General features: G+C 35.0%; 1 protein-coding gene across 15 annotated transcripts in view; it reads right to left on the bottom strand.

The window, feature by feature from the left end:
• Positions 1–12,671: 12,671 nt before the first annotated feature.
• Positions 12,672–19,457, bottom strand: part of ROBO2 (roundabout guidance receptor 2) — a 1,484,543-nt gene continuing 1,477,757 nt past the window's right edge. For 6 of the 15 annotated variants that reach the window (XM_037833556.1, XM_037833573.1, XM_037833602.1 and 3 more), the window contains 3 exons: positions 18,212–18,484; positions 16,267–16,467; positions 12,672–14,099 (listed from right to left, as the gene is read on the bottom strand). In XM_037833556.1, the coding sequence (XP_037689484.1) occupies positions 14,098–14,099; positions 16,267–16,467; positions 18,212–18,484 (476 nt within the window). In that variant the 3' untranslated portion in view covers positions 12,672–14,097. The remainder of the gene's footprint in view (positions 14,100–16,266; positions 16,468–18,211; positions 18,485–19,457) is intronic. The other 9 variants (XM_037833623.1, XM_037833648.1, XM_037833658.1 and 6 more) reach the window with 4 other exon arrangements.

Below are 19,457 nucleotides of genomic sequence, written 5' to 3'. Positions count from 1 at the left end.
AGAACTTGCTCCTTCTCTTCTATGTTTGCCAGTGTGATCAGTATATGTCTCGGAGTGGGTTTTTTTGGATTTATTCTATTTGGAGTTCGCTGAGCATTTATGATTTGTGTATTTATGTTGTTTAGAAGATTTGGGAAGTTTTCCCCAACAATTTCTTTGAATACTCTTCCTAGACCTTTACCCTTTTCTTCCCCTTCTGGGACACCAATGAGTCTTATATTCGGACGTTTCATATTATCTATCATATCCCTGAGGTCCATTTCGAGTTTTTCAATTTTTTTCCCCATTCTTTCTTTTATGCTTTCATTTTCCATTCTGTCATCTGCCAGGTCACTGATTCGTTGTTCAACTTCCTCTAGTCTTGTACTATGAGTGTCCAGAATCTTTTTAATTTGGTCAACAGTTTCTTTAATTTCCATAAGATCATCCATTTTTTTATTTAGTCTTGCAATGTCTTCTTTATGCTCTTCTAGGGTCTTCTTGATTTCCTTCATATCCCGTACTATGGTCTCATTGTTCATCTTTAGTTCTTTGTGTAGCTGCTCTAGGTGCTGTGTCTCTTCTGGTCTTTTGATTTGGGTGCTTGGGCTTGGGTTATCCATATCGTCTGTTTTTTTCATATGCTTTATAATTTTCTGTTGTTTTTGGCCTCGTGGCATTTGCTGAACTTGATAGGGTTCTTTTAGGGTTTGTAGACCAGTTGAAGTCCTTATCTCTAATTTATCAGATCTACAGCTTCGTGGAGTACACTTTCTCTAACTAACCAGCAGGTGGCGTCCACGAGCCACCTGTTCTCCACAAGCCAGATCTCCCCTGCTTAGCCTTTTTGGTGAGTGGGGGAGTGAGTCTTGTGGGGCCCAATTGGTGTACCAAGCTTGCGTGTGTAGTTGGTGTTGCCTGCCCTGTATGTGGGGCGTGTTTCTGGGCAGTCGGGGAGGGGGGGTGGCCCTCACAATCAAATCTCCCTGATGATCCTAGAGTTTTAAAGCTGCTGCAATAGTCTAATCCTTCAGTTCAGTCCTGCCACAGTTTGTCTCTGCCACTGACCCACAAGTCTTTGGTATTGGCGTATGGCTCCTGAGACTTGCAAGTGGGCCCCTCTTCCAGGCTGTGCACCCCGGGTCCTCTGTTGAGGGATGACTGTGCTATGTCACAGGTGAGTGCCGTCCTCCCAGGGCAGTTCTGGGCTGCTGGGCTGTGTTGGGAGGCTCCCAGTCTGCTCAAATGATGGCTGAATGGGGCTCTGTTAATTCACACTGCTCCCCCTTCCCAGCTCTGGGACATTCAGCTGAGGTTGCAGGGAAGGCTAATGTCCACGCCCAGTTTTGTGGTGTGTGCCTGTTATTTGAAGCACTTCCGTCACACTGGGTTGTCTGGGGCAGCTCTGGGCTATGGGGCTGGCGATGGGCAGGAGTGTTTCCTGTCCACCAGGATGGTGGCTGTGAGCGGACACCCCCCTTTTCTTGGGAAGTTGTGTTGTTTAGTGAATTTTCTCAGCCACTGGATTATTGCCTTTTGTCTCAGAGCTCTCTTAGTTCTGCTCTTGACTTGACGTGCCCAAATTTCAATTCTTTGAAGCTTTCTGTATTGAGCTTCTTAGAGTAATTGTTTTAGAAAAAGCAAAAAGGATTTAAAAAAAAAAAAAAAAAAAAAAAAAAAACAGCCCCACCTCAGAGATCTAATGGGTTATTGAAATGCTAATAGACAAAGCAACCAGGGCCATTAAGGAAAGGTGCACAGGGCAGAGAGATCAGCTTTGCTTCGGGATTTGCATATGCGCCTCAAGGCCTGATCTCCGCCCTTCCCCTTTCTGTGTTCACCAGAACTCCAAAAATCCTCTGCTTTTATTTTGGAGTTTTTCAAGTTGTTTTTTTTCTATGCCTGTCTCCTCTCTGCTGGGCTGGCTGCTCTCAGAGTCTCTGGTGTCTGGTCTCAGTCTATCTATGGTTGGAGTTTGAATCAGTAGAATGAGTTTCCGATAAGAGCAGCCACTGCAATTCTCCCTTCTCCTTCCCGGAGCTGACAGCCCCTCCTCCCCCGGGACTGAGCCTGGCAGGGAGGGGCGCGGGTCCCCTGGCCGCAAAAACTTACAGATTTCACTGATCTCAGCAGTTCCACGTTTTCATGAGTGTTGTATGAAGTATGCCCAAAGACAGATTGCTCTGTGGTGTCCAGTCCACGCAGTTCCTGGCTTTTTACCTACTTTCCTGGAGGAGTAACTAAAACATACAGCTCACCAGTCTGCTGTCTTGCCCCGCCTGAAGATGTTATTTTTAGTCAAGGTGTGCAACCTCTGGTCTCAGGATGGGTCCTAACCCTATACTGGGGACCTTAGAGAGATGGCCACAGAGAGAAAACGACAGGTAGGAACCAGAAGCTGGAAGTCAGTGGAACCAGGAAGAGAAGAGGATATAACCAAAATTATTCTACAATAAAAGTTTTGTTGTTTTATTTTTTTTAATGCAGTAAGGAAAATTGTTAGAAAAAGGCAAGATAAATCCGGTCATTAATGTTTCTTCCGGGCCTCCACCCAAACACTAAGGCTAAGCAGAGAGTAGACAAGGATGGTCTAAAAACAAAGCAATTTTGTGCTTAAATTCTGCTAAACAGAGTATGGTGGACACTGACGGTTGCCCACCTTCTTTCCTGGCAACAGGGAAATGATTTTAGTTCTGGAACATGTTTAGTTCTGGAAGATGAATTAAGATACTTGGAGACAGTTCTATTCCTGTGTTGCTCTTTTTGGTCTGGTATGTTTTCCAGTTTTTGCCAATGAGACACAAGGGAAATTCTTCTGGAAAACGTGTTAGAAATTGTAGTAAGGTATTCATTTTTATTTTAATCCTTGCCTGCCTTCTTCCTACTCTTATATTGTTAGAATGAAACTATTGTGCTTGGAGCTGCTGATGTCATCTTGTCACATGAGAAAAAAAATTAGTGACATGCTGAGGATAGCAGAGAAGCAAGATGAGAAATCTGTGTCCTTTTTGACACCTTTCATTCATTGCAACCACCCTGGAATGATTTATCTGCCAATAGACTGTTAAATTATATTAAGTCCGAATTTTTAAGTCCCTGCCTTTGGGACATGTTCTTTTACTTCCATCCTAAAGGCATTTAACTACTACACAGGGAGTATTCTAATGACATTTTCTTATGAAAATTATCCTTTTTTTCTTTGAATTTCCTCCCATCTTTTAAATACAAACATTAATAACTCAGATCAATAATTAGGAAAAATAAATGCATAGTCTCCTATTGTAGTAAACAAGAAAACAAGATAACTGAGATGTTAATAAGAGTGAAACCTGTTAAGAGTGTAACTGAAGCCAAAAAGCTGTTGTATTAAGCAAAAACAGTGTGTATGTTGTACTCATAAAACTCATCACAACACATACATTTACCGAAACCTAAATGGAGAATCAGATTCACTCATTCAACTGATCAGTTGCTGACTTCATTGAGGTTATGTTGGGGTACTTCTGGGGGGCTCAGTGGAATAAAATTTATGTGTTATAGCACAAGCTGAGTTTCTTATACAGACAATCTCTTCTGTGGGAACACTTGCAGGAAACATTTTTAGCTTAAGGACACTTTCTTCCATATAATGCAGTATTCAAACATTTGCTAAATGTTTTAGATCATCCAAGGAAAATTTCATAGAAAGATGTTGACTTTATTTGCTCTCTAAATATATGTTGATTAAGCGAATTGTCCTCTCCAGGTTAAAAAAATATATATTGGCCAGCTGTCTACACATTTACACCGCCAATAAAATTGCCTTGGCTAAGGTAATATTTACTGTGACTCAATCCTCAGCTTTTATATAGGGTTTATATATTAAAATGATCTGTTTAGAAAATAGTCGTCTGACTTCTGCAAAGCTGTGGTTGAAGACGGTGCTTCTGTCTAACCCAGCATTTATATATGGAATATTCTGGTAAACTTGTTCCTTACTTGTAATTTCAGCAGCATAAATATGTTTCTCTATTCAGAAGATATCCTATTTACTTAGGTGGGTTTATGCCCCAAACTCACTGTTTAGTATTCAATGCCTAGTATCCTCTAAAGACATTTTTGTTACCCTTTATTCTGTTTCCACTACTAATTAGCTTATCCCACAATATGTTTAGATTGTAAGCTCTTTGATAAGGTGTTCAGTCGAACAGAATGGCTCCTTTTACAAGAAAAGTCACAATGCCACTCAACTTACTGTGGCAAAATAATTCAGTGGGTGACAACATATTCAAATAAATCCAATATTGAGGCATTTAGGCAGCCCCTCAATTTAGTGCTGTGTCAGAAGCTGGCAGTTGCAAAAGGGTATAGAACATGGTGTTTTAGTGTTATACATTTCCAGTAACCCACAATCCTTATTTAGAAATGCTCTCTCAAACCTCAAATGATTGTGGAAATAAATACCCACATCTCTGAGGGAAAAAAATCATTTCTAATGGCACTAAATTTATACATGGAAAGCTTGAGATCCCCTGTGACAAGCTAAAACTAGAGAAAGATATCAAAGTGACGAACCAGTAGAGTTTAAGCCTGAGGAGCTCATCTTGCAAACCATGTTCGGGTCTACATTGAATAATGCCCCCAAAGAGCAAGTTTATTTTGTCAGAAAATAGCTTTCTGTGCAGTTTGTATGGGTGTCTATGTGTGTCTGTGTATGGGTATGTGTGAGTAATACAAAATTAAAGTTTTTGTCTATTTTTAAACTATTGAGTCATTTCAGAAGAGATATTTGCAGGGAAAACATGATTAATTATATTTTACCATTTCATAATTATCCATACTTAGGCTTATGCTCTAATTATTTTCATGTTTCTAAGCTTTTCTGTTGTTGATCTTTAATAAGAGATAATCAACAACTCATTAGGGTACTGGGGTAAGGCAGGATGGGAGGGAGGAAAGATGGGAAGACAAAGTTTGGCTCTCAGTTCCATTTTTCCCTATGAAGTTTTACTGCACATCATCTTTGTTTTCATTCTTCTATTCTTCCCAGGAAACAGCTTAATTTTTTTGTGCCCCTTTTGTCCTGAGGCACATTATTGTTGCAATATCTATCATCATTGTGTATTGCTCTTAATTTTCCCTAAGGAAGTTCCTACTTGAGCTGGGGTGGAGATGGTCCAGTTTGGCTCTGCTGCATTCAATTGCACATGTGCAGAAAGTCACTTTGATTCATTTGGGACTGTGTTCATCATAATTCGCCACATTCTGCTTTTGTCTGGTATTCCCTGGTTGTTTCCATGCAAACTACCTACTAAATTAGGACTATATCACATTCTATTATAATTATAATATTTATTTAGTTTGCACATCAGGCTTATATAACATTATTTCAAATCTTACAGCATTTCTAACAAGTTTGGTTACATAGAATTTGAAGGTAGAACTGACTTTTCCCATTTAGAAAAGCACAAATGCCTTTTTGAGGCTAGCGGTGTCCTTACTTTCCCAGACTGGAAAAAGAAGCATGCTAGGCGGGCTTACTAGACTTTTCAACTATATTCCTTCACACCTTCACTAAGTCTAGGCCTACTTAGCCTGCCTCTTTTATACTAAATCTCTGTTCCAGTATTATTTTCTAAATATTTTATCCTATTGACTACTCCATTTGCCATTTGCTATTCCATACTGTCTCATGTCACAGTGTTTTTGTACAGGGAGAGTGAAGCCCTCATTTAATTCCTTTGGGAGGAACAGAAACGATCTGATGCATTACTCAGTTTGGGACAACTGCTTGATCCCTATAGTCTTTGTTAGGTTCCCCCTTTCCATACTCCATTGTAACACTCTGCGTGGATTCATCATATCTTGGATTCCACCAAATTGGAAATGTTGATTCATTATACAGAAGTTGGCTGCAGGCTAATGACTGTATCTTGTCTGCTTCTTCTCCTCCAGGTTCACTTCTTTCATTCCTTCCCACCCAAGGAGAAGTTCAATCCCTTTTATCACTGAGGTCTCACTGACTTCATTAACCATCAGTGCTCTTTGCACCTGAGAACTCCCAATGTTCCTTTCTGCAATATTCACAATTCTGTATGGTTTCATTTACTTTCTACTTCTAAAATCATGTTCACTCTATGCCTTATATTACCCCAGCTAGATTATAATGAGATCATGTTATATATTATTGCCTGCCTCCCATTACACTGTGCCAAGCACAGTACTGTATAGCCAACATTTGGTCATTCAAACAACAAAATATCAATTCCTGTATATGTGTGTGTGCGTGTGTGTGTATACATGAGTATAGTTGTCTATGTGAAATAAGAGATTTTCTGAAGCATAATTCAGTATGGAATGCCTGTGTTGATCCTAATTGTCTTCCATGGGTACCCCATTTCTATACCCCACTGTCCTCACTGTAACACTGAACGTATTCATCATATTTTTGATTGCACTGAATTGAAAGCTATATATATACTTTAAAAAGAAGCAATGGCACAGAGATACACTGTAGTATAGCAAGAGTGAATGGGATATATATATATGGGATACACATAAATATATATGCATATATATTTCCCAAAACATTTAGTGGCTACCTAATGCATTTTAAGTATTTTAATTCTTTTTATATGGATTATTGTTAGACTATTATCCAAAATATCTTTCCACTTGAGTTTCAATGATAAAAAGTCTTTATCACCCTTACAGATTTTAACTTTTATGCTAATGTACTGTTCAAATGATTTAAATAAGAATTAGATGATATTGGTCATTTAACACACATATTTCTTTAAACTTATACTTTGTTGTAATATGCAAATGGGTGTTTGTGTTATACATTGTAAGTATACTTATAGTATAATTAAAATGCCAGGGAAATACTAGGAAAAATGAGCATAACCAACAAGAATGAAAACAGGGATTTACTCCCTGGTGGATAGCTACTTGCACAAGAAATGCTTACACATTATTGAAAATGTTTTAATTCCCTTTCTTAAGTTGAATGCTCACTCTCCTCATATGTCTTTTTTTAAAGCTGCTTCTATCTGCATGGGCCATCTTTTTATTGGAATAATCATTACTCATAGGCATCTGCTCTCAAATCACGTGTTGGGCCATTTTAATTTATCGATGACATAAATCTACCATCTTTCAAAATTAATAAAGTAAATTTAAATTCTTACCTCTCTATCCCACTTGTTTTCCCTTATAGCATTATCATCTTCTTTTTTACGTATTGCCAGCAGAAGTTCATATACTCCTCCATTTTCTCTTCTCTACTTCTACATTTAACCATGTCTGAGTATACTGATTTTCATCATTATTAATTAGCTATATTTCAAATTCCACTGAAACTTAGTTCTATATTATCTTAGTGAGAAATTATAAGCCCTGTCCTCTACAATTTTGTGTTATCACCTAGTATTATTTTTAGCAAAGTTCCACTTTAAATAGAAACTGGTAATAATTAGGCAGTAGTCTTAAAGAATGAACAAACTCCTTTTGTGGGGAGTTGGGAGCTGTTTCTATAGAGCAACAATGAGTATATTTTCATTCTTTAGTTTTAGCTTAATTATTTAGAGTTTTGGTACACAAAAGAGCTGTGGAAAAAATTAAAGAACATGATGCAGTCATATTTGTTGCTGAAGTGCCAAGCACTGATCTCAATTAAGTACTTGAAACTCTGTCAAAATTGGGAGGATACATGCGATTTCTCACTGCACTTTTTTTTCCATCTTCTCAGTGGAATATTTTGGATGCAGCTATTGTTTCCCCATATCTTAATTTTGACTTTAAAAAACTACAGCAAGACACGACATGCAACACCTTTGGGGCCGCTGACGTAGAGACTGGAGGCTGAATGAGGCATGACAGTTTCTAGAAGAGTCTCTGAGCATGAGTTTCATATAGTATTAGTCTCATAGGACTTCCCAGAACAAAGGGTTGTTTTATATAAGATTTGAAAAAAATTGAAAAGATTTGAAAAGCATTCAAGTAGTAAAGAAACCTCTTTTCATATTCAGCCATGAAGTTGGCATAGCTTTTTTCTTCTTTTTTTTTTTAAAACACCTATTAAAATTCTATAGACTATTTTGAGAAAGACTAAAATATAATGTAATGTGGATGGGTGGGATGTGAATGAAGTTAATGCAGATTTTATTGCTTGGGAATGTTTTGAAAACCTTGTTTATTAGCTCTTTCCTCAATAGCTTAAAACATTCATCAAAAAGATATTGTCCTAGATAGGGATCAGAGGAAGACATAACAGTAAATATTAATCTATGAAGAAAAAAGCTATTTCTGTTCTAACCACTCAAACTATTTAGTACCTAGCACAGTGTCACGATACTTGCTCGCAAAGAGAATAAACAAACAAACAAAAGGATTTGTCAGTCAGAAACAAATGATTCAGAAATGGAGTCTAGAAAAAGGAGAGGCTTAGAGGCTATATCCATCAAGGCATTTTCTAGGGAACGGCTCTATGGTCTAAGAAACAGTTTCTGTGGCCTGAGAATTCCTTATCATGGATATTGACTTGAGCCTGCAGTCACGGTATTAAATAAAATCACCAAAGTACTTTTCTGTGATTGCCAAGATATATGATTATATTGGGTGTTTTTCTTGTAACTTGACAGCTACAAGGAAAAAAAAAATACATTGACTATAAGATGCAAAGCCAAATCTCCTTGATTGTTCTTTATAAATTAAACACACTACCATTCAATTGCCTTGCATCTATCTCTGGGAGCCTTGATAGCTTTGCAACACTCTTGTGTGCCAAATTTGTTCTCTGGGCTTATGAGGCTGAAGGCCAAAAGGGACACTGTTCTAAATTCATCAAGGTAAAAGAGTCCTTGAAACCTTCTGGAGACATCATAATGTTTGCCCTTCCTAGCTAGCCTTTTTATTTGCTTTTTCTTTTGAATTCTTATTAGTTGGTTTTCTGTTACTGCAGATTTTTTCCCCATCTCTGTTATGAAATAGAGTTTAGCATGAACTCTGCTGATCATCTCTTTGGAAAAGATAAAATACATTTTCATGAATTGAGGACATTAAATATGATTTCTCATTTAAATGCTTTCTTGCAACATTGATACATCTGTCACTAATGTATAATATTCAAGAGAGCATAATTCATTATTTTAATAAATCCCTTGATAATGCACTTTTGCCATTTGTTGGTGTTTCTATAAAATGCACAAATTCATAAAGCAATGATTGCTTTATAATTGCTCATTTATCATATTGGTAATTGATCTATTTTATCTTTACCACATATATTAGTATTACCATGATATTATCTTAATGCAATATATCATGTGTAATTACTCTAATATTTTAGTTCTCATGTTATTAATCTAAATTAATCTAAAGCTAACTCTGAAATGTATTGTCCATTTAACATGCATTGTATTATACATAGTATTAAACAATTTTCTTTCTTTTTTTTTAATTATTACTATCATAATTTTTTTAAAGAACACATAAACTACTCCTCTTTTTGTTTTTATGGAGAGAATCCAATCCTGGATTATACTTGGAAAGGAAAATAATTAAATATTTATGAAGTATAATAAAATAAGATATTTTTCCTTTCTACCTAGTCTCTGAGATAACTTTTCAGTGTATATCATATTAAGTTATTTATAATTAGCAGCTATAAAACAATTAAGAAAAATGCACTTTCTTCTAATTCTCATACTTATTTATAATTCTTACATAACTTATTAAGTCATTTCCTAGATAAGTTTGCTTTTTATCTATTTAAAGTTTTTTCTGATGTAGGGAAGTCAACAGATCTAGAAAGTATTGTGAATAGTGGATATCTATAATTTCATATGCTTGTTTCATTCTTTGTCATTGTCTTCTAGTCATTACTACAAGCCAATGCTAATTTCTATTCATTATTATTGAACCCATAACTGAATGAGATAATGAGATTATGCATTTGGTCACAAAATATTGATGTAAAGTTTAAAAGTGAAAGAATGGTCTATTACTGGTTATCTACAAGCAAGTTGTTTTACATAAATTGCTTTTTTACAAATTTGAAATGTGAATATATTTTATTTTTTCCCAGTGAGTACACAATACAGAATTCTTTGACAATACTATTAACCAATTTTATGTCAATTTTTTTGCTGATCTAACAACATCAAATGAAACATTAAGATTTTGGACGCTGTTTGGTGACTTAAACAAACTACAGTAAGGAAAAGAATGTCATTCTATAAACAAAGTATAAAAGTCTACCCACAGCCACAAAATCCCTTATCTTGCAATACTTTGAAGTCACAATAAATGATTATGATTAATATGAGATTAAAGAAATTAGTAAAGTGAGCTTCATTTTAAAAAGTATGGTGTTTCATTTGAAGTACACATTGTAGAGAAGCAATGGGGAAAGACATGTTGCTTTACACCAATTCCTTTCCATGTAATTCTATAAACGTAATATACAGAAACAGGTGAACAAATTAGTGATGTCTTGATTCTGCATATCTTTAATACTGACAATTATTTTCCAGTGACAAAGATAAACCACAGGTTAGGGTTCATTGGAATGGCTATAATTATATTGTCAATGGACAATTATATAAATTTATTTTTAATAGAAATTGGGAGGTGTTCCACCAAAGCACATACAAACTTTCAACTCAAAGTCCATTGAAAATATATTTAAATACCTGGAGCATTAAACTATGACAGAACACCATTAAATCTCTTTTGCTATCCAAAGCAAGTAAACTTGCAATGTTTTTATTTCACTTTGGTTGTATGATATCTTAAGTGTTGGTCTTAGTTTTCCTACATTCTCCTTTGAACGAATTCAAACTCTGTGAAGGAATCAATTGTTTTTATACCCCCAAACTATCCCAAATTACTTTAAAATGTTATGGATACAGTTTATAATACAATTATAAAAATGCTCTTTCATGAATTATAACAAAAGTACCATATTAACGCAAGGTGTTGGTAATAGGGTGGTATATTGGAAACAATACACCCTAATGTAAACTATGGACTATAGTTTATAGTACAATTTTAACATTCTTTCATCAGTTGTAACAAAAGTACCACACTAATGCAAAGTGTTAACAATAGGGGGATTTATGGGAACACTGTATTTTTTACATGATTTTTCTGTAAACCTGCAACATCTCTAATTAAAAAAAAAATTGTGTGGAAAAGATTTGGAGGAGAGGTAGGATAACTTTGCCTGCATACACTCTAGCATACCTGAATTTGGGTACTGATAGGGCTATTTCCTCAATGGAGATTTTCCACATTATGAATGGAGCTGGACTTGTGCAGACATGACTATACAGCAGTGTTACCTGTGAGTGCAAGATAAGATTGCATTCTTTCCCACACAGATTTCCTTCTGGCAGCTTATGCAGAATGAGCTCAGTGAATTTGCAATCACATTCATTTAATCAGCTACAAAATGAAAAATCATGGTGGCTTGCATACATGTTCATATTCTTCTGGTGACATTCTGACACACTGATTAGAAACTTTTTACATACACCAAGTTGACCAAGGTTTTTGATTTTTTCTAGTGTTCCTGAATTCATTTGGTTAGCCATAGCATCTTGCACTATATTTATGCAAAGACATTTTGTATGCAAGATTTAACTGGCTAGTTTATTTAGAGGCTAGATTTAATAGGGGATACAGGCTGTTCTAAAAGAACATTTCAAGTAACTACAAGGTCTGCACTGACATGATCTATCTACAACAGTTAACTTTCGTGAACTGAAAACAATCAGGAATATAAAGATCCTTTGTCCTACGTTAGCCCACAAGTCACCTGCATATACATACTCTGTTTTTTGATGTATTGACTTATTAGTCACCTTCACCTTCCACTTACCAAGGTACAAAGGCTATGTGTAATATGTGTAATGAACTTAAGTTTTGCACTAAACTGAGTTGCATAAAGAGGAAACACAAATGTACAAAACTTCTTAGGAATTTGTTCTGTTTTAAATAGAAGCTGGTATTTAAACAGGGAACTGCATAAATAAAAATTTAAGTTCCTCACATCCTACAGTTGTGAATAAATGTGTCTTCATTCTTTGCAAAAACTTTTCTCTTTCCCAGGTCTCTTTGTCCTAGAGAAGTCAAACTGCATTAAAATTCAGGCACTGATAGTAGAAAGTTAGTGGAGGGTTCAGTAACTGTGTCTCAGACTTCATTGAAATAGTGACCTACATGGCACCAAGAAGGGATTGGGGCCCATAAAAAATATTCTATTTGTGCCTGTGCTGATGCAGTCATAGGAAATAAAGAAGATGGAAACACATTTAAATATGTCATACTTTTGCTGTAACAACATGACATACAATTGGTGACTGAGCCCATAATGCACGGAGTATGAATTGCCATTCAAAGGGGTCGCCTATCATTTAGAAGTGATGCTAATCATTACAATGGATATTTTTCAAAGTACCAGCTACTGAACACATTATAGGAAAGACAGGAGAAAATAAAAACTGATAGAATTTTAAATTGTGTAGGTAGTAGCACATGGGAAAATGTCACATGTGGCAATTTCAGGAAGATTCTCTACTTAACTGAATATACATGTACAGTAGCTAACATACATTTCAAAATCATATCCTTTTTTGACCATACATGATTGATGTTCAGGAACTTCTTGTTCTCAAAGTCGAGAAAACAAATGAGGCAGGACACTGTTATTAATGTCCACTTACAAGGTTTGGTTTTATTTAAAAAGTGTATAAACATGCATTTTTTCCTTTTTAATTTTTTTCTTCTCAATTTATTCACTCAAAAGGGATCAAAGTTATTTTAGCTGGTAGCCAATTTCTGAGAATGTACCATAAAATATTTATTCCAATAAATCTACTTACTGTGAACAGAACATACTCTGAGCACTGCTTTTTAAGCACTTACAATTTGGTTATACATTTGGTGGCATAAACTTCACTTCATATTCAAATAAAACAAAATTGTATATAGACTGCATTATTTTTAAAAAGTCATGAATTTCAGTGATGCAGCTCTATCCTCTAGAGTGTACTGTACATGTATTAGAAAGATGAAACACGATATTGCAATAGAATTTAGATTTGGAAGCAGCCTGAGTATGTTCTAACAACAAATTGCCTCTTTAATTATTTGCTAGATATTCTAGAATTTATTTTGTTTGTTTCCTTGGGGAACTTCATATTTTATTTTGATTTAAGATTTGGAGAGATTAAATATGGTAATTCAGAAATTTTTTTAACTGTAATATAAATACAGCTTTTGTGAAACATCTTAATTTCTTTTGCTTGTACTAATTCTCAGATGGGTCAATTACAATGACAAAGTTGATCTAAATATAACTTTAGTTTTTTTTTTTTAGCAAGTTTAGTACATCTTTGCTACTTGTATATTTTAATGCATATTAAGCCTTAAGACTTAAACTTCTTTCTTTTGACCCTCGCTTTTTTTCCAAAAGTAAAAGCCACCTTTCTGCTTTTTTTTATTGACTTGGTCCCTGATGTTCAAAGAAGACTTCGCCAATATCTGTCTACACCCCAACTGAAAGCCATCCAACATGATTGGTTACATCCAACATTATCCAAGCTAGCTTACAGTACAGAAACTCCCTTCACATTCAGTCTTTTTCTTCATGTCACGAGGAGTAGAGATTTGTGCTTATCACCAAATAAAATCGCAGTGCAAAATTTAAACATAAAAGTTACACAATTAAAAGATAATATATGGCACCACAGCCTATTAATTCACATATAGTACAACAGACCAATAAGAACAGACAATAATATGAATGAACAGAGCTAAAAAAAGTGAGCTTGCATAGCAATGCACGAAAGAAATTATATACAGAGGAAAATCCTTTTCTTCCTGGAGGGTGATTTTTTTCTTTCTTTTCTATATACTCCTGACAAGAAAGAGTTAAGGTGGGTGGTGTACTTAAGAGAACACAAGTAAAATATCTGTGGGATATGTGTGGCTGTGTGTCTTTACATTGCATTTACAGTTCTTTCAATAGTACATAAATAAAGAAATTGTTCATTGCACTGTTTAGTGTCATCATTTCCATGAGTTCAAACCTGATGGTCCTTCAGAGCAGCTTTGCATGTCTCTTCTCTGTTACTCTATAAAGAAATTTAAAAAAATTCAGAAATTAGTTTACATTTAAATTAAGTATTCTTGCCTCCTGACCAATATGACAAAAAGCAAGACAACCAGATAATTAATAAAGATAAGGCCACTGAATAGATTTTGAGTGTGATTTTAGGAAATTTTACTTGAATACAGATGGGGAGGGAAAGGAAAAGAAATGCTTTGGAATTTGGAGAATCAAAATCCAAAAGAGCTATTTTTGTAACTTTTTATGAGTCTATAATTATTTCCAAATAAAAACTTGAAGAAAACTCCAAGTAACCATAATTAAATTCAAAATTATAAATTTTAATAAATTTAAATCTTAATAACAGTCAGATTAGCAATAGACAACAATGATTATTCACATTTATAAATGTGTAAATGAGTTTTGAGAGGATTTTCATTTTTCATTATCTCATGGGATCCCCAAAACCCATCTGTGGTTTGAGCATAATAGAAATGCTAGTTTTTAGATGAGGTAACAGAGAAATCAGAAAGATAGCTGATTTCCTCACATTAAATTACCAGTAAGTGGTTGAGAATATTAGAACCCAGGGTTTTTCAGCAGTGTTTTTCAACTGAAGTCAAAGAAACTGTTGAAAAATATCTAGCAAATATGATTCTGACACTGCAGAGCAGAACTGATAGCTTTCCTAATGAAATTAATACAAGCAGTTGAATGCCTTTTGCTGTGACAATCCTATCTTTCTCTAGTAATTAGTACTTCTCTTTAGGCAATAGACTAGTTTATCAACTACAAATTTTAGTTGAAGTGTTCAAAAAGAAAACTTGTATTTCTAAGAGACGTTAATTGCAATAAAAATATCACAAATTAACTCAAACCAAAGATTGACTCTTTAAAGTTGCCACCCCTCCCAAATAAATAAACAAACACACCAAACAAACAAAAAGGAACTAGAGAATGAAAAATTCCTAGAGGTTCCTTAAAACTAACAAAGGGCTGATATGTTTCCCTTTCTTCATTGTGCCCAATTAAAAAGGCAAAGAAAACTATAAAGTAAACAATATTTAATTCAAACATCCTAAGGATTAAGACTAATTGCCTATATTAAAACAAATTTTATGTAATATAAATCGAACCTGAAGTAGCAGAAATATCTACTTAATTGATTGCTGTAAAAAACAATGGTTTATTGTAGTAGGCCAAGTCCTCGATCTTAGGGCTTGCTCTTATGAAGCTTGTTACTGCAAAGGAGAGGCTAAGTCTACTTATAATGGTGCCCAAGAGTCACCCCGAAAGAACCTCTTTTGTTGCTCAGATGTGGCCTGTCTCTCTCTAAGCCCACTCGGTAGGTAAACTCACTGTCCTCCCCCTATGTGGGACATGACTCCCAGGAGTGTAAAGCTCCCAGGCTATGTGAGACATGACTCCTAAGGATGAGCCTGGACCTGTCATCGTGGGACTGAGAAAGACTTCTTGACCAAAAGGGGGAAGAGAAACAAAACAAAATAAAGTGTTTTCATTTTGCGTTTGAGATCTCAAATGGAGTTGAGAGGTCATTCTGGAGGTTATTCTTATGCATTATATAGATATCCCTTTTTATTTTTTGGTGTACTAGAATAGTTCAAGGAAATACCTGAAACTGTTGAACTGCAATCCACTATCCTTGATTCTTGAAGACAAGTGTATAACTATGTAGATTATATGGTGTGACTGTGTGATTGTGAAAACCTGGTGGCTCACACTGCCTTTATCCAGTGTGTGTACAAATGAGAAGAAAAAAGGGGCACAAAAACTAAATGAATAATGAGGGGGAGAGTATAACATGTCTGGGGTGTTCTTTTTTACTTTTATTTCTTATTTTTATTCTTATTTTTTGGAGTAATGAAAATGTTCAAAAAATTTCGGTAATAAATGAACAACTATGTGATGATACTGTGAACAACTGCACACTTTGGATGATTGTATGGCATGTGATTATATCTCAATAAAATTGCATTAAGAAAACACAAATACAGAAAAAAAAATGGTTTAGGTTATGACCAAACTTGTTCAAAATTGGAATTGATTTTTTCTCTCATAGTGTGCAAGTTTTCTTTTGTTCTGAAATGTATTTATTTCTTATGATGATATTATTAACCCTATATTCTTTCCGTATTGCCATAGCCTTTTAAGTATCTTATGTAAGCACTTACATAATTCACCTGTAAACTGTCCTTGACTATTTGAGCCCATATATCCTATGTCAAGAAGGTCGCTGGCATTGCGCTGGTGCCCACCTCTCAACACCTCGGCTTTCCTAGGTCCAGTGGATCCTTTTGAAGAAGCTGTTCCTGAGGAGCTGTGACCACCTGGAGATGGGAAACTGGGCTTGCTATAGGGCACCAAGGCCTCCTCTGGAAAAAAGAAACACAAAGGGCCGAGTTGAACAGCAATGTGAGAGCCAAATACAAACTTAACTCAAAGCTTAGAATGGGCTCTTTTACTATTCCACTCTTTAGTAAAATTACAAACATGAGGTTTAATAAGGCCCGGATATTAAAGGCATTTCCATGTGCAAGCAACATCTCCTACAATAGGAACTGAAGCAGGATTAAATTAAAAGAGATCTTGGGATAAGTATACAATGTTATATGTTATTTACAAAATTTAAATTCCTTATGAAAGAGAACCATATACAATGAATCCTAGTTTGTTTAATAAAAGCATAGCAGAGATTAATTTCTGAAGTTCAATGAAGCTCCAATTTAATTTACCCATTATGATTGAAGGAATATGGCTTTTGCTTTAATTTATATTTTGGCAACATTTTCTTAATCAATTTAGATAAAGAACTATAATATTAATTAATGTGATAAGCTTCTTATAACTTATATTTTTGTTGTTTCTTGAGATAGAAACATTTGAAAGTTGTAAGTTTTCTTAAAAGAAAAAAGACACCCACACATTTTAATAAATATGGGTCTATGTCTTTTATGTACCATCTGTCTACAAGTAACTCATGATGCATGATGTGTATTACTTAATAATTACTTAGTAATTTTAAACAATTTTTTTTCTTTCTTTCTCTTTCTGTTTTTTTTTTTTTTCTTTTTTTTTTTTTGGTCTTTCTAGTCAAAGGGCTACAATTATGGTGATTAGATGACTAAAAAAATGCTGACTGAATTTACTATTTCTTTCCTTGGAATGGTCTTAAGACAAAGCTCACATAATTTTCTCTTACAGTCTGGATTAATTTGTAAACAATAAGGTAATCTTCCTAAATGTTTCACTAAACCTAGATATTAAAATTGCCATCTTTTGGTCCTTGAACAAACCACATTTTCCAAAACCTTGAGCACTAAATTGTTGATGAAATATAATTATTGAAAATCCAAATGAATAAATGAATAAGGAAACTCTTTCAAAATTGTTTTTTGTTTTGTTTTGTTTTGTTTTTTTAAAATACTCTATGAATTCTGACATGGGAAGAGATGTTCTAGAAAATGTATTTCTAAAACAGGTTCATTATGCCCACAACCAGGAAAAAAAAATCCAACCACAAACCATGAAATTTATTTTGTGACATTTCCAGGTAGCTTGATTTATAAACAAGAACATTCCCATTGAAGTGTTGATAATCAAATAAATTTATCAGGTGGAGAAAGTACAGGCCCAGTTTAACCTTTTCTAACTTGAGGATTCTGGGATTGGACATTTATTTGTGAATTATTTATTTTAATTAGTTCTATTTGATGGAAGTGAGTTCTTTCTAATGACTGGTTTACTTCAGTCAAAATGAGCAAACTGGTTCAAGGCAGAGATTATACTGACACTAAAGATGAAATTTAGTGGTCTTAAAGTTATTCAATACAAACATTAAAAAGCAAAAAAATCAAATTGTCTCCTGAGCACAGAAGAAGAAAGTTGGAGGTCTTTCAGGCTCAAAGACCCTATGAAGAGGTTAACTTGAGAAACAAACACCAATAGAATCAACCTTAGGGCATATGCTATGGAGCTCTGCAGAGGAATTCCAACTTCACTGAGTGAGTCAAGCCAAATGTATTTGGAGAGTCCCTTAACCAACCACCGTTTCTAAAACACCTGGTAGAAAAAAGAATGGTAAAAGTCTACACTTTCTTGGGACTGCGCAGAACACACCTGATCCAACAACTTGTTTGTGTGGGGTTTTCCGAGTATCTTCTTGGTGTTCTGTGGAGTTTATCCATTCCTGGGTTTGTCGCTGCCACTCTAGGGAAGCTCTAGCTGGACAATCCAATGAGCTCTTTGTGTCTTCTAAGGTGGATGCTTGTTGTTTCTCCAGAGAGCCTCCTTTTCTCTCTGTTGAGTTTTCCACGTTACCAGCATGCTGGCTCGAGCCTATTTGCTGCCTTAAACCCTGACCTGGTGGGGGATCTGGTGGTGGTGGAAGATCTAAAAATTTTGAATAATGTTTAGAATGGACTAAAATTTAATGAAATATACAGGTTTTATTTCAAGTTGAAGAAACCCTTGCCCTTGTACAGGTATCAACCATGCAAAAGAAACTCGCGGAAAATTAAAGTCACTTATTGAGATCCACAATGCATATTGTAGAAGTCCTTGCTGTATTTTGACCACAGTGTCTCTGAAATAAAATTAGCTGGTTTTATCCAACTCTTACATGTGGAAAGTGTTTTCAATTGCCCATTGATGCTAAATGTTCAAGGTGTAAACAGCAGTTTATGGTTTCTCCATGTTTAAACCACTACCCGCCCTCCTCCCCAATGTAGAAATAGCATGACACAAAATAAGACCCTAGAAATTCTAGCAGCTGTGCTAATAAAATGTCCTGGAAGAACAAAAGCCCTCCTGCCAACCTCCATAGAAAATGTTGCCCTCGGGAAATTAAGAATTCTATGCCATATCATATGCAGCATACGAATGCCTTTACCCATGTATGTGGCACATTTACAACAGTCAAAGGGTTAAGCTCACATTTATTAAATACAATTAACATTCTGCCTGACGACCAATTCTAGCTCTTCGTTTCATGAGTTAGCTAATGAGTTACAACTAATATATTATAATCTTCCAAAGTATTAATTACAATAAGTAATAACCAGTGTTCAGAATATGGACTGAACATGCTTCATGGTGCTAAAGTAGACAATGCATCATGGAAACTTGAGATGTAGTAGATTAAATAATTTTTCAGCAAAGTCCTTTAAATATCAAATCTGTAAAATACTAAAAGTTCCAGTATTCGGCTAATTTGTCATTTTCCTTTTATTAGCTCTTCAGATCTTGATACCTTTATATTTTGAAAGTCCTTACTTGTGAAATTATAGCTCCTTCTTTTTCACCTTTAAATATTACTCTAGTTCCGAAAATTTGTTGAAAATTGTTCTGCTTATTTTGAATTCTA

The sequence above is a fragment of the Choloepus didactylus genome, chromosome 1 (assembly GCF_015220235.1).
Source record: "Choloepus didactylus isolate mChoDid1 chromosome 1, mChoDid1.pri, whole genome shotgun sequence".
In the NCBI taxonomy this organism is placed as follows: Eukaryota; Metazoa; Chordata; class Mammalia; order Pilosa; family Megalonychidae; genus Choloepus; species Choloepus didactylus.
Note: the sequence above shows the minus strand (reverse complement) of the source record. Positions and strands in the feature narration are given on the sequence as shown.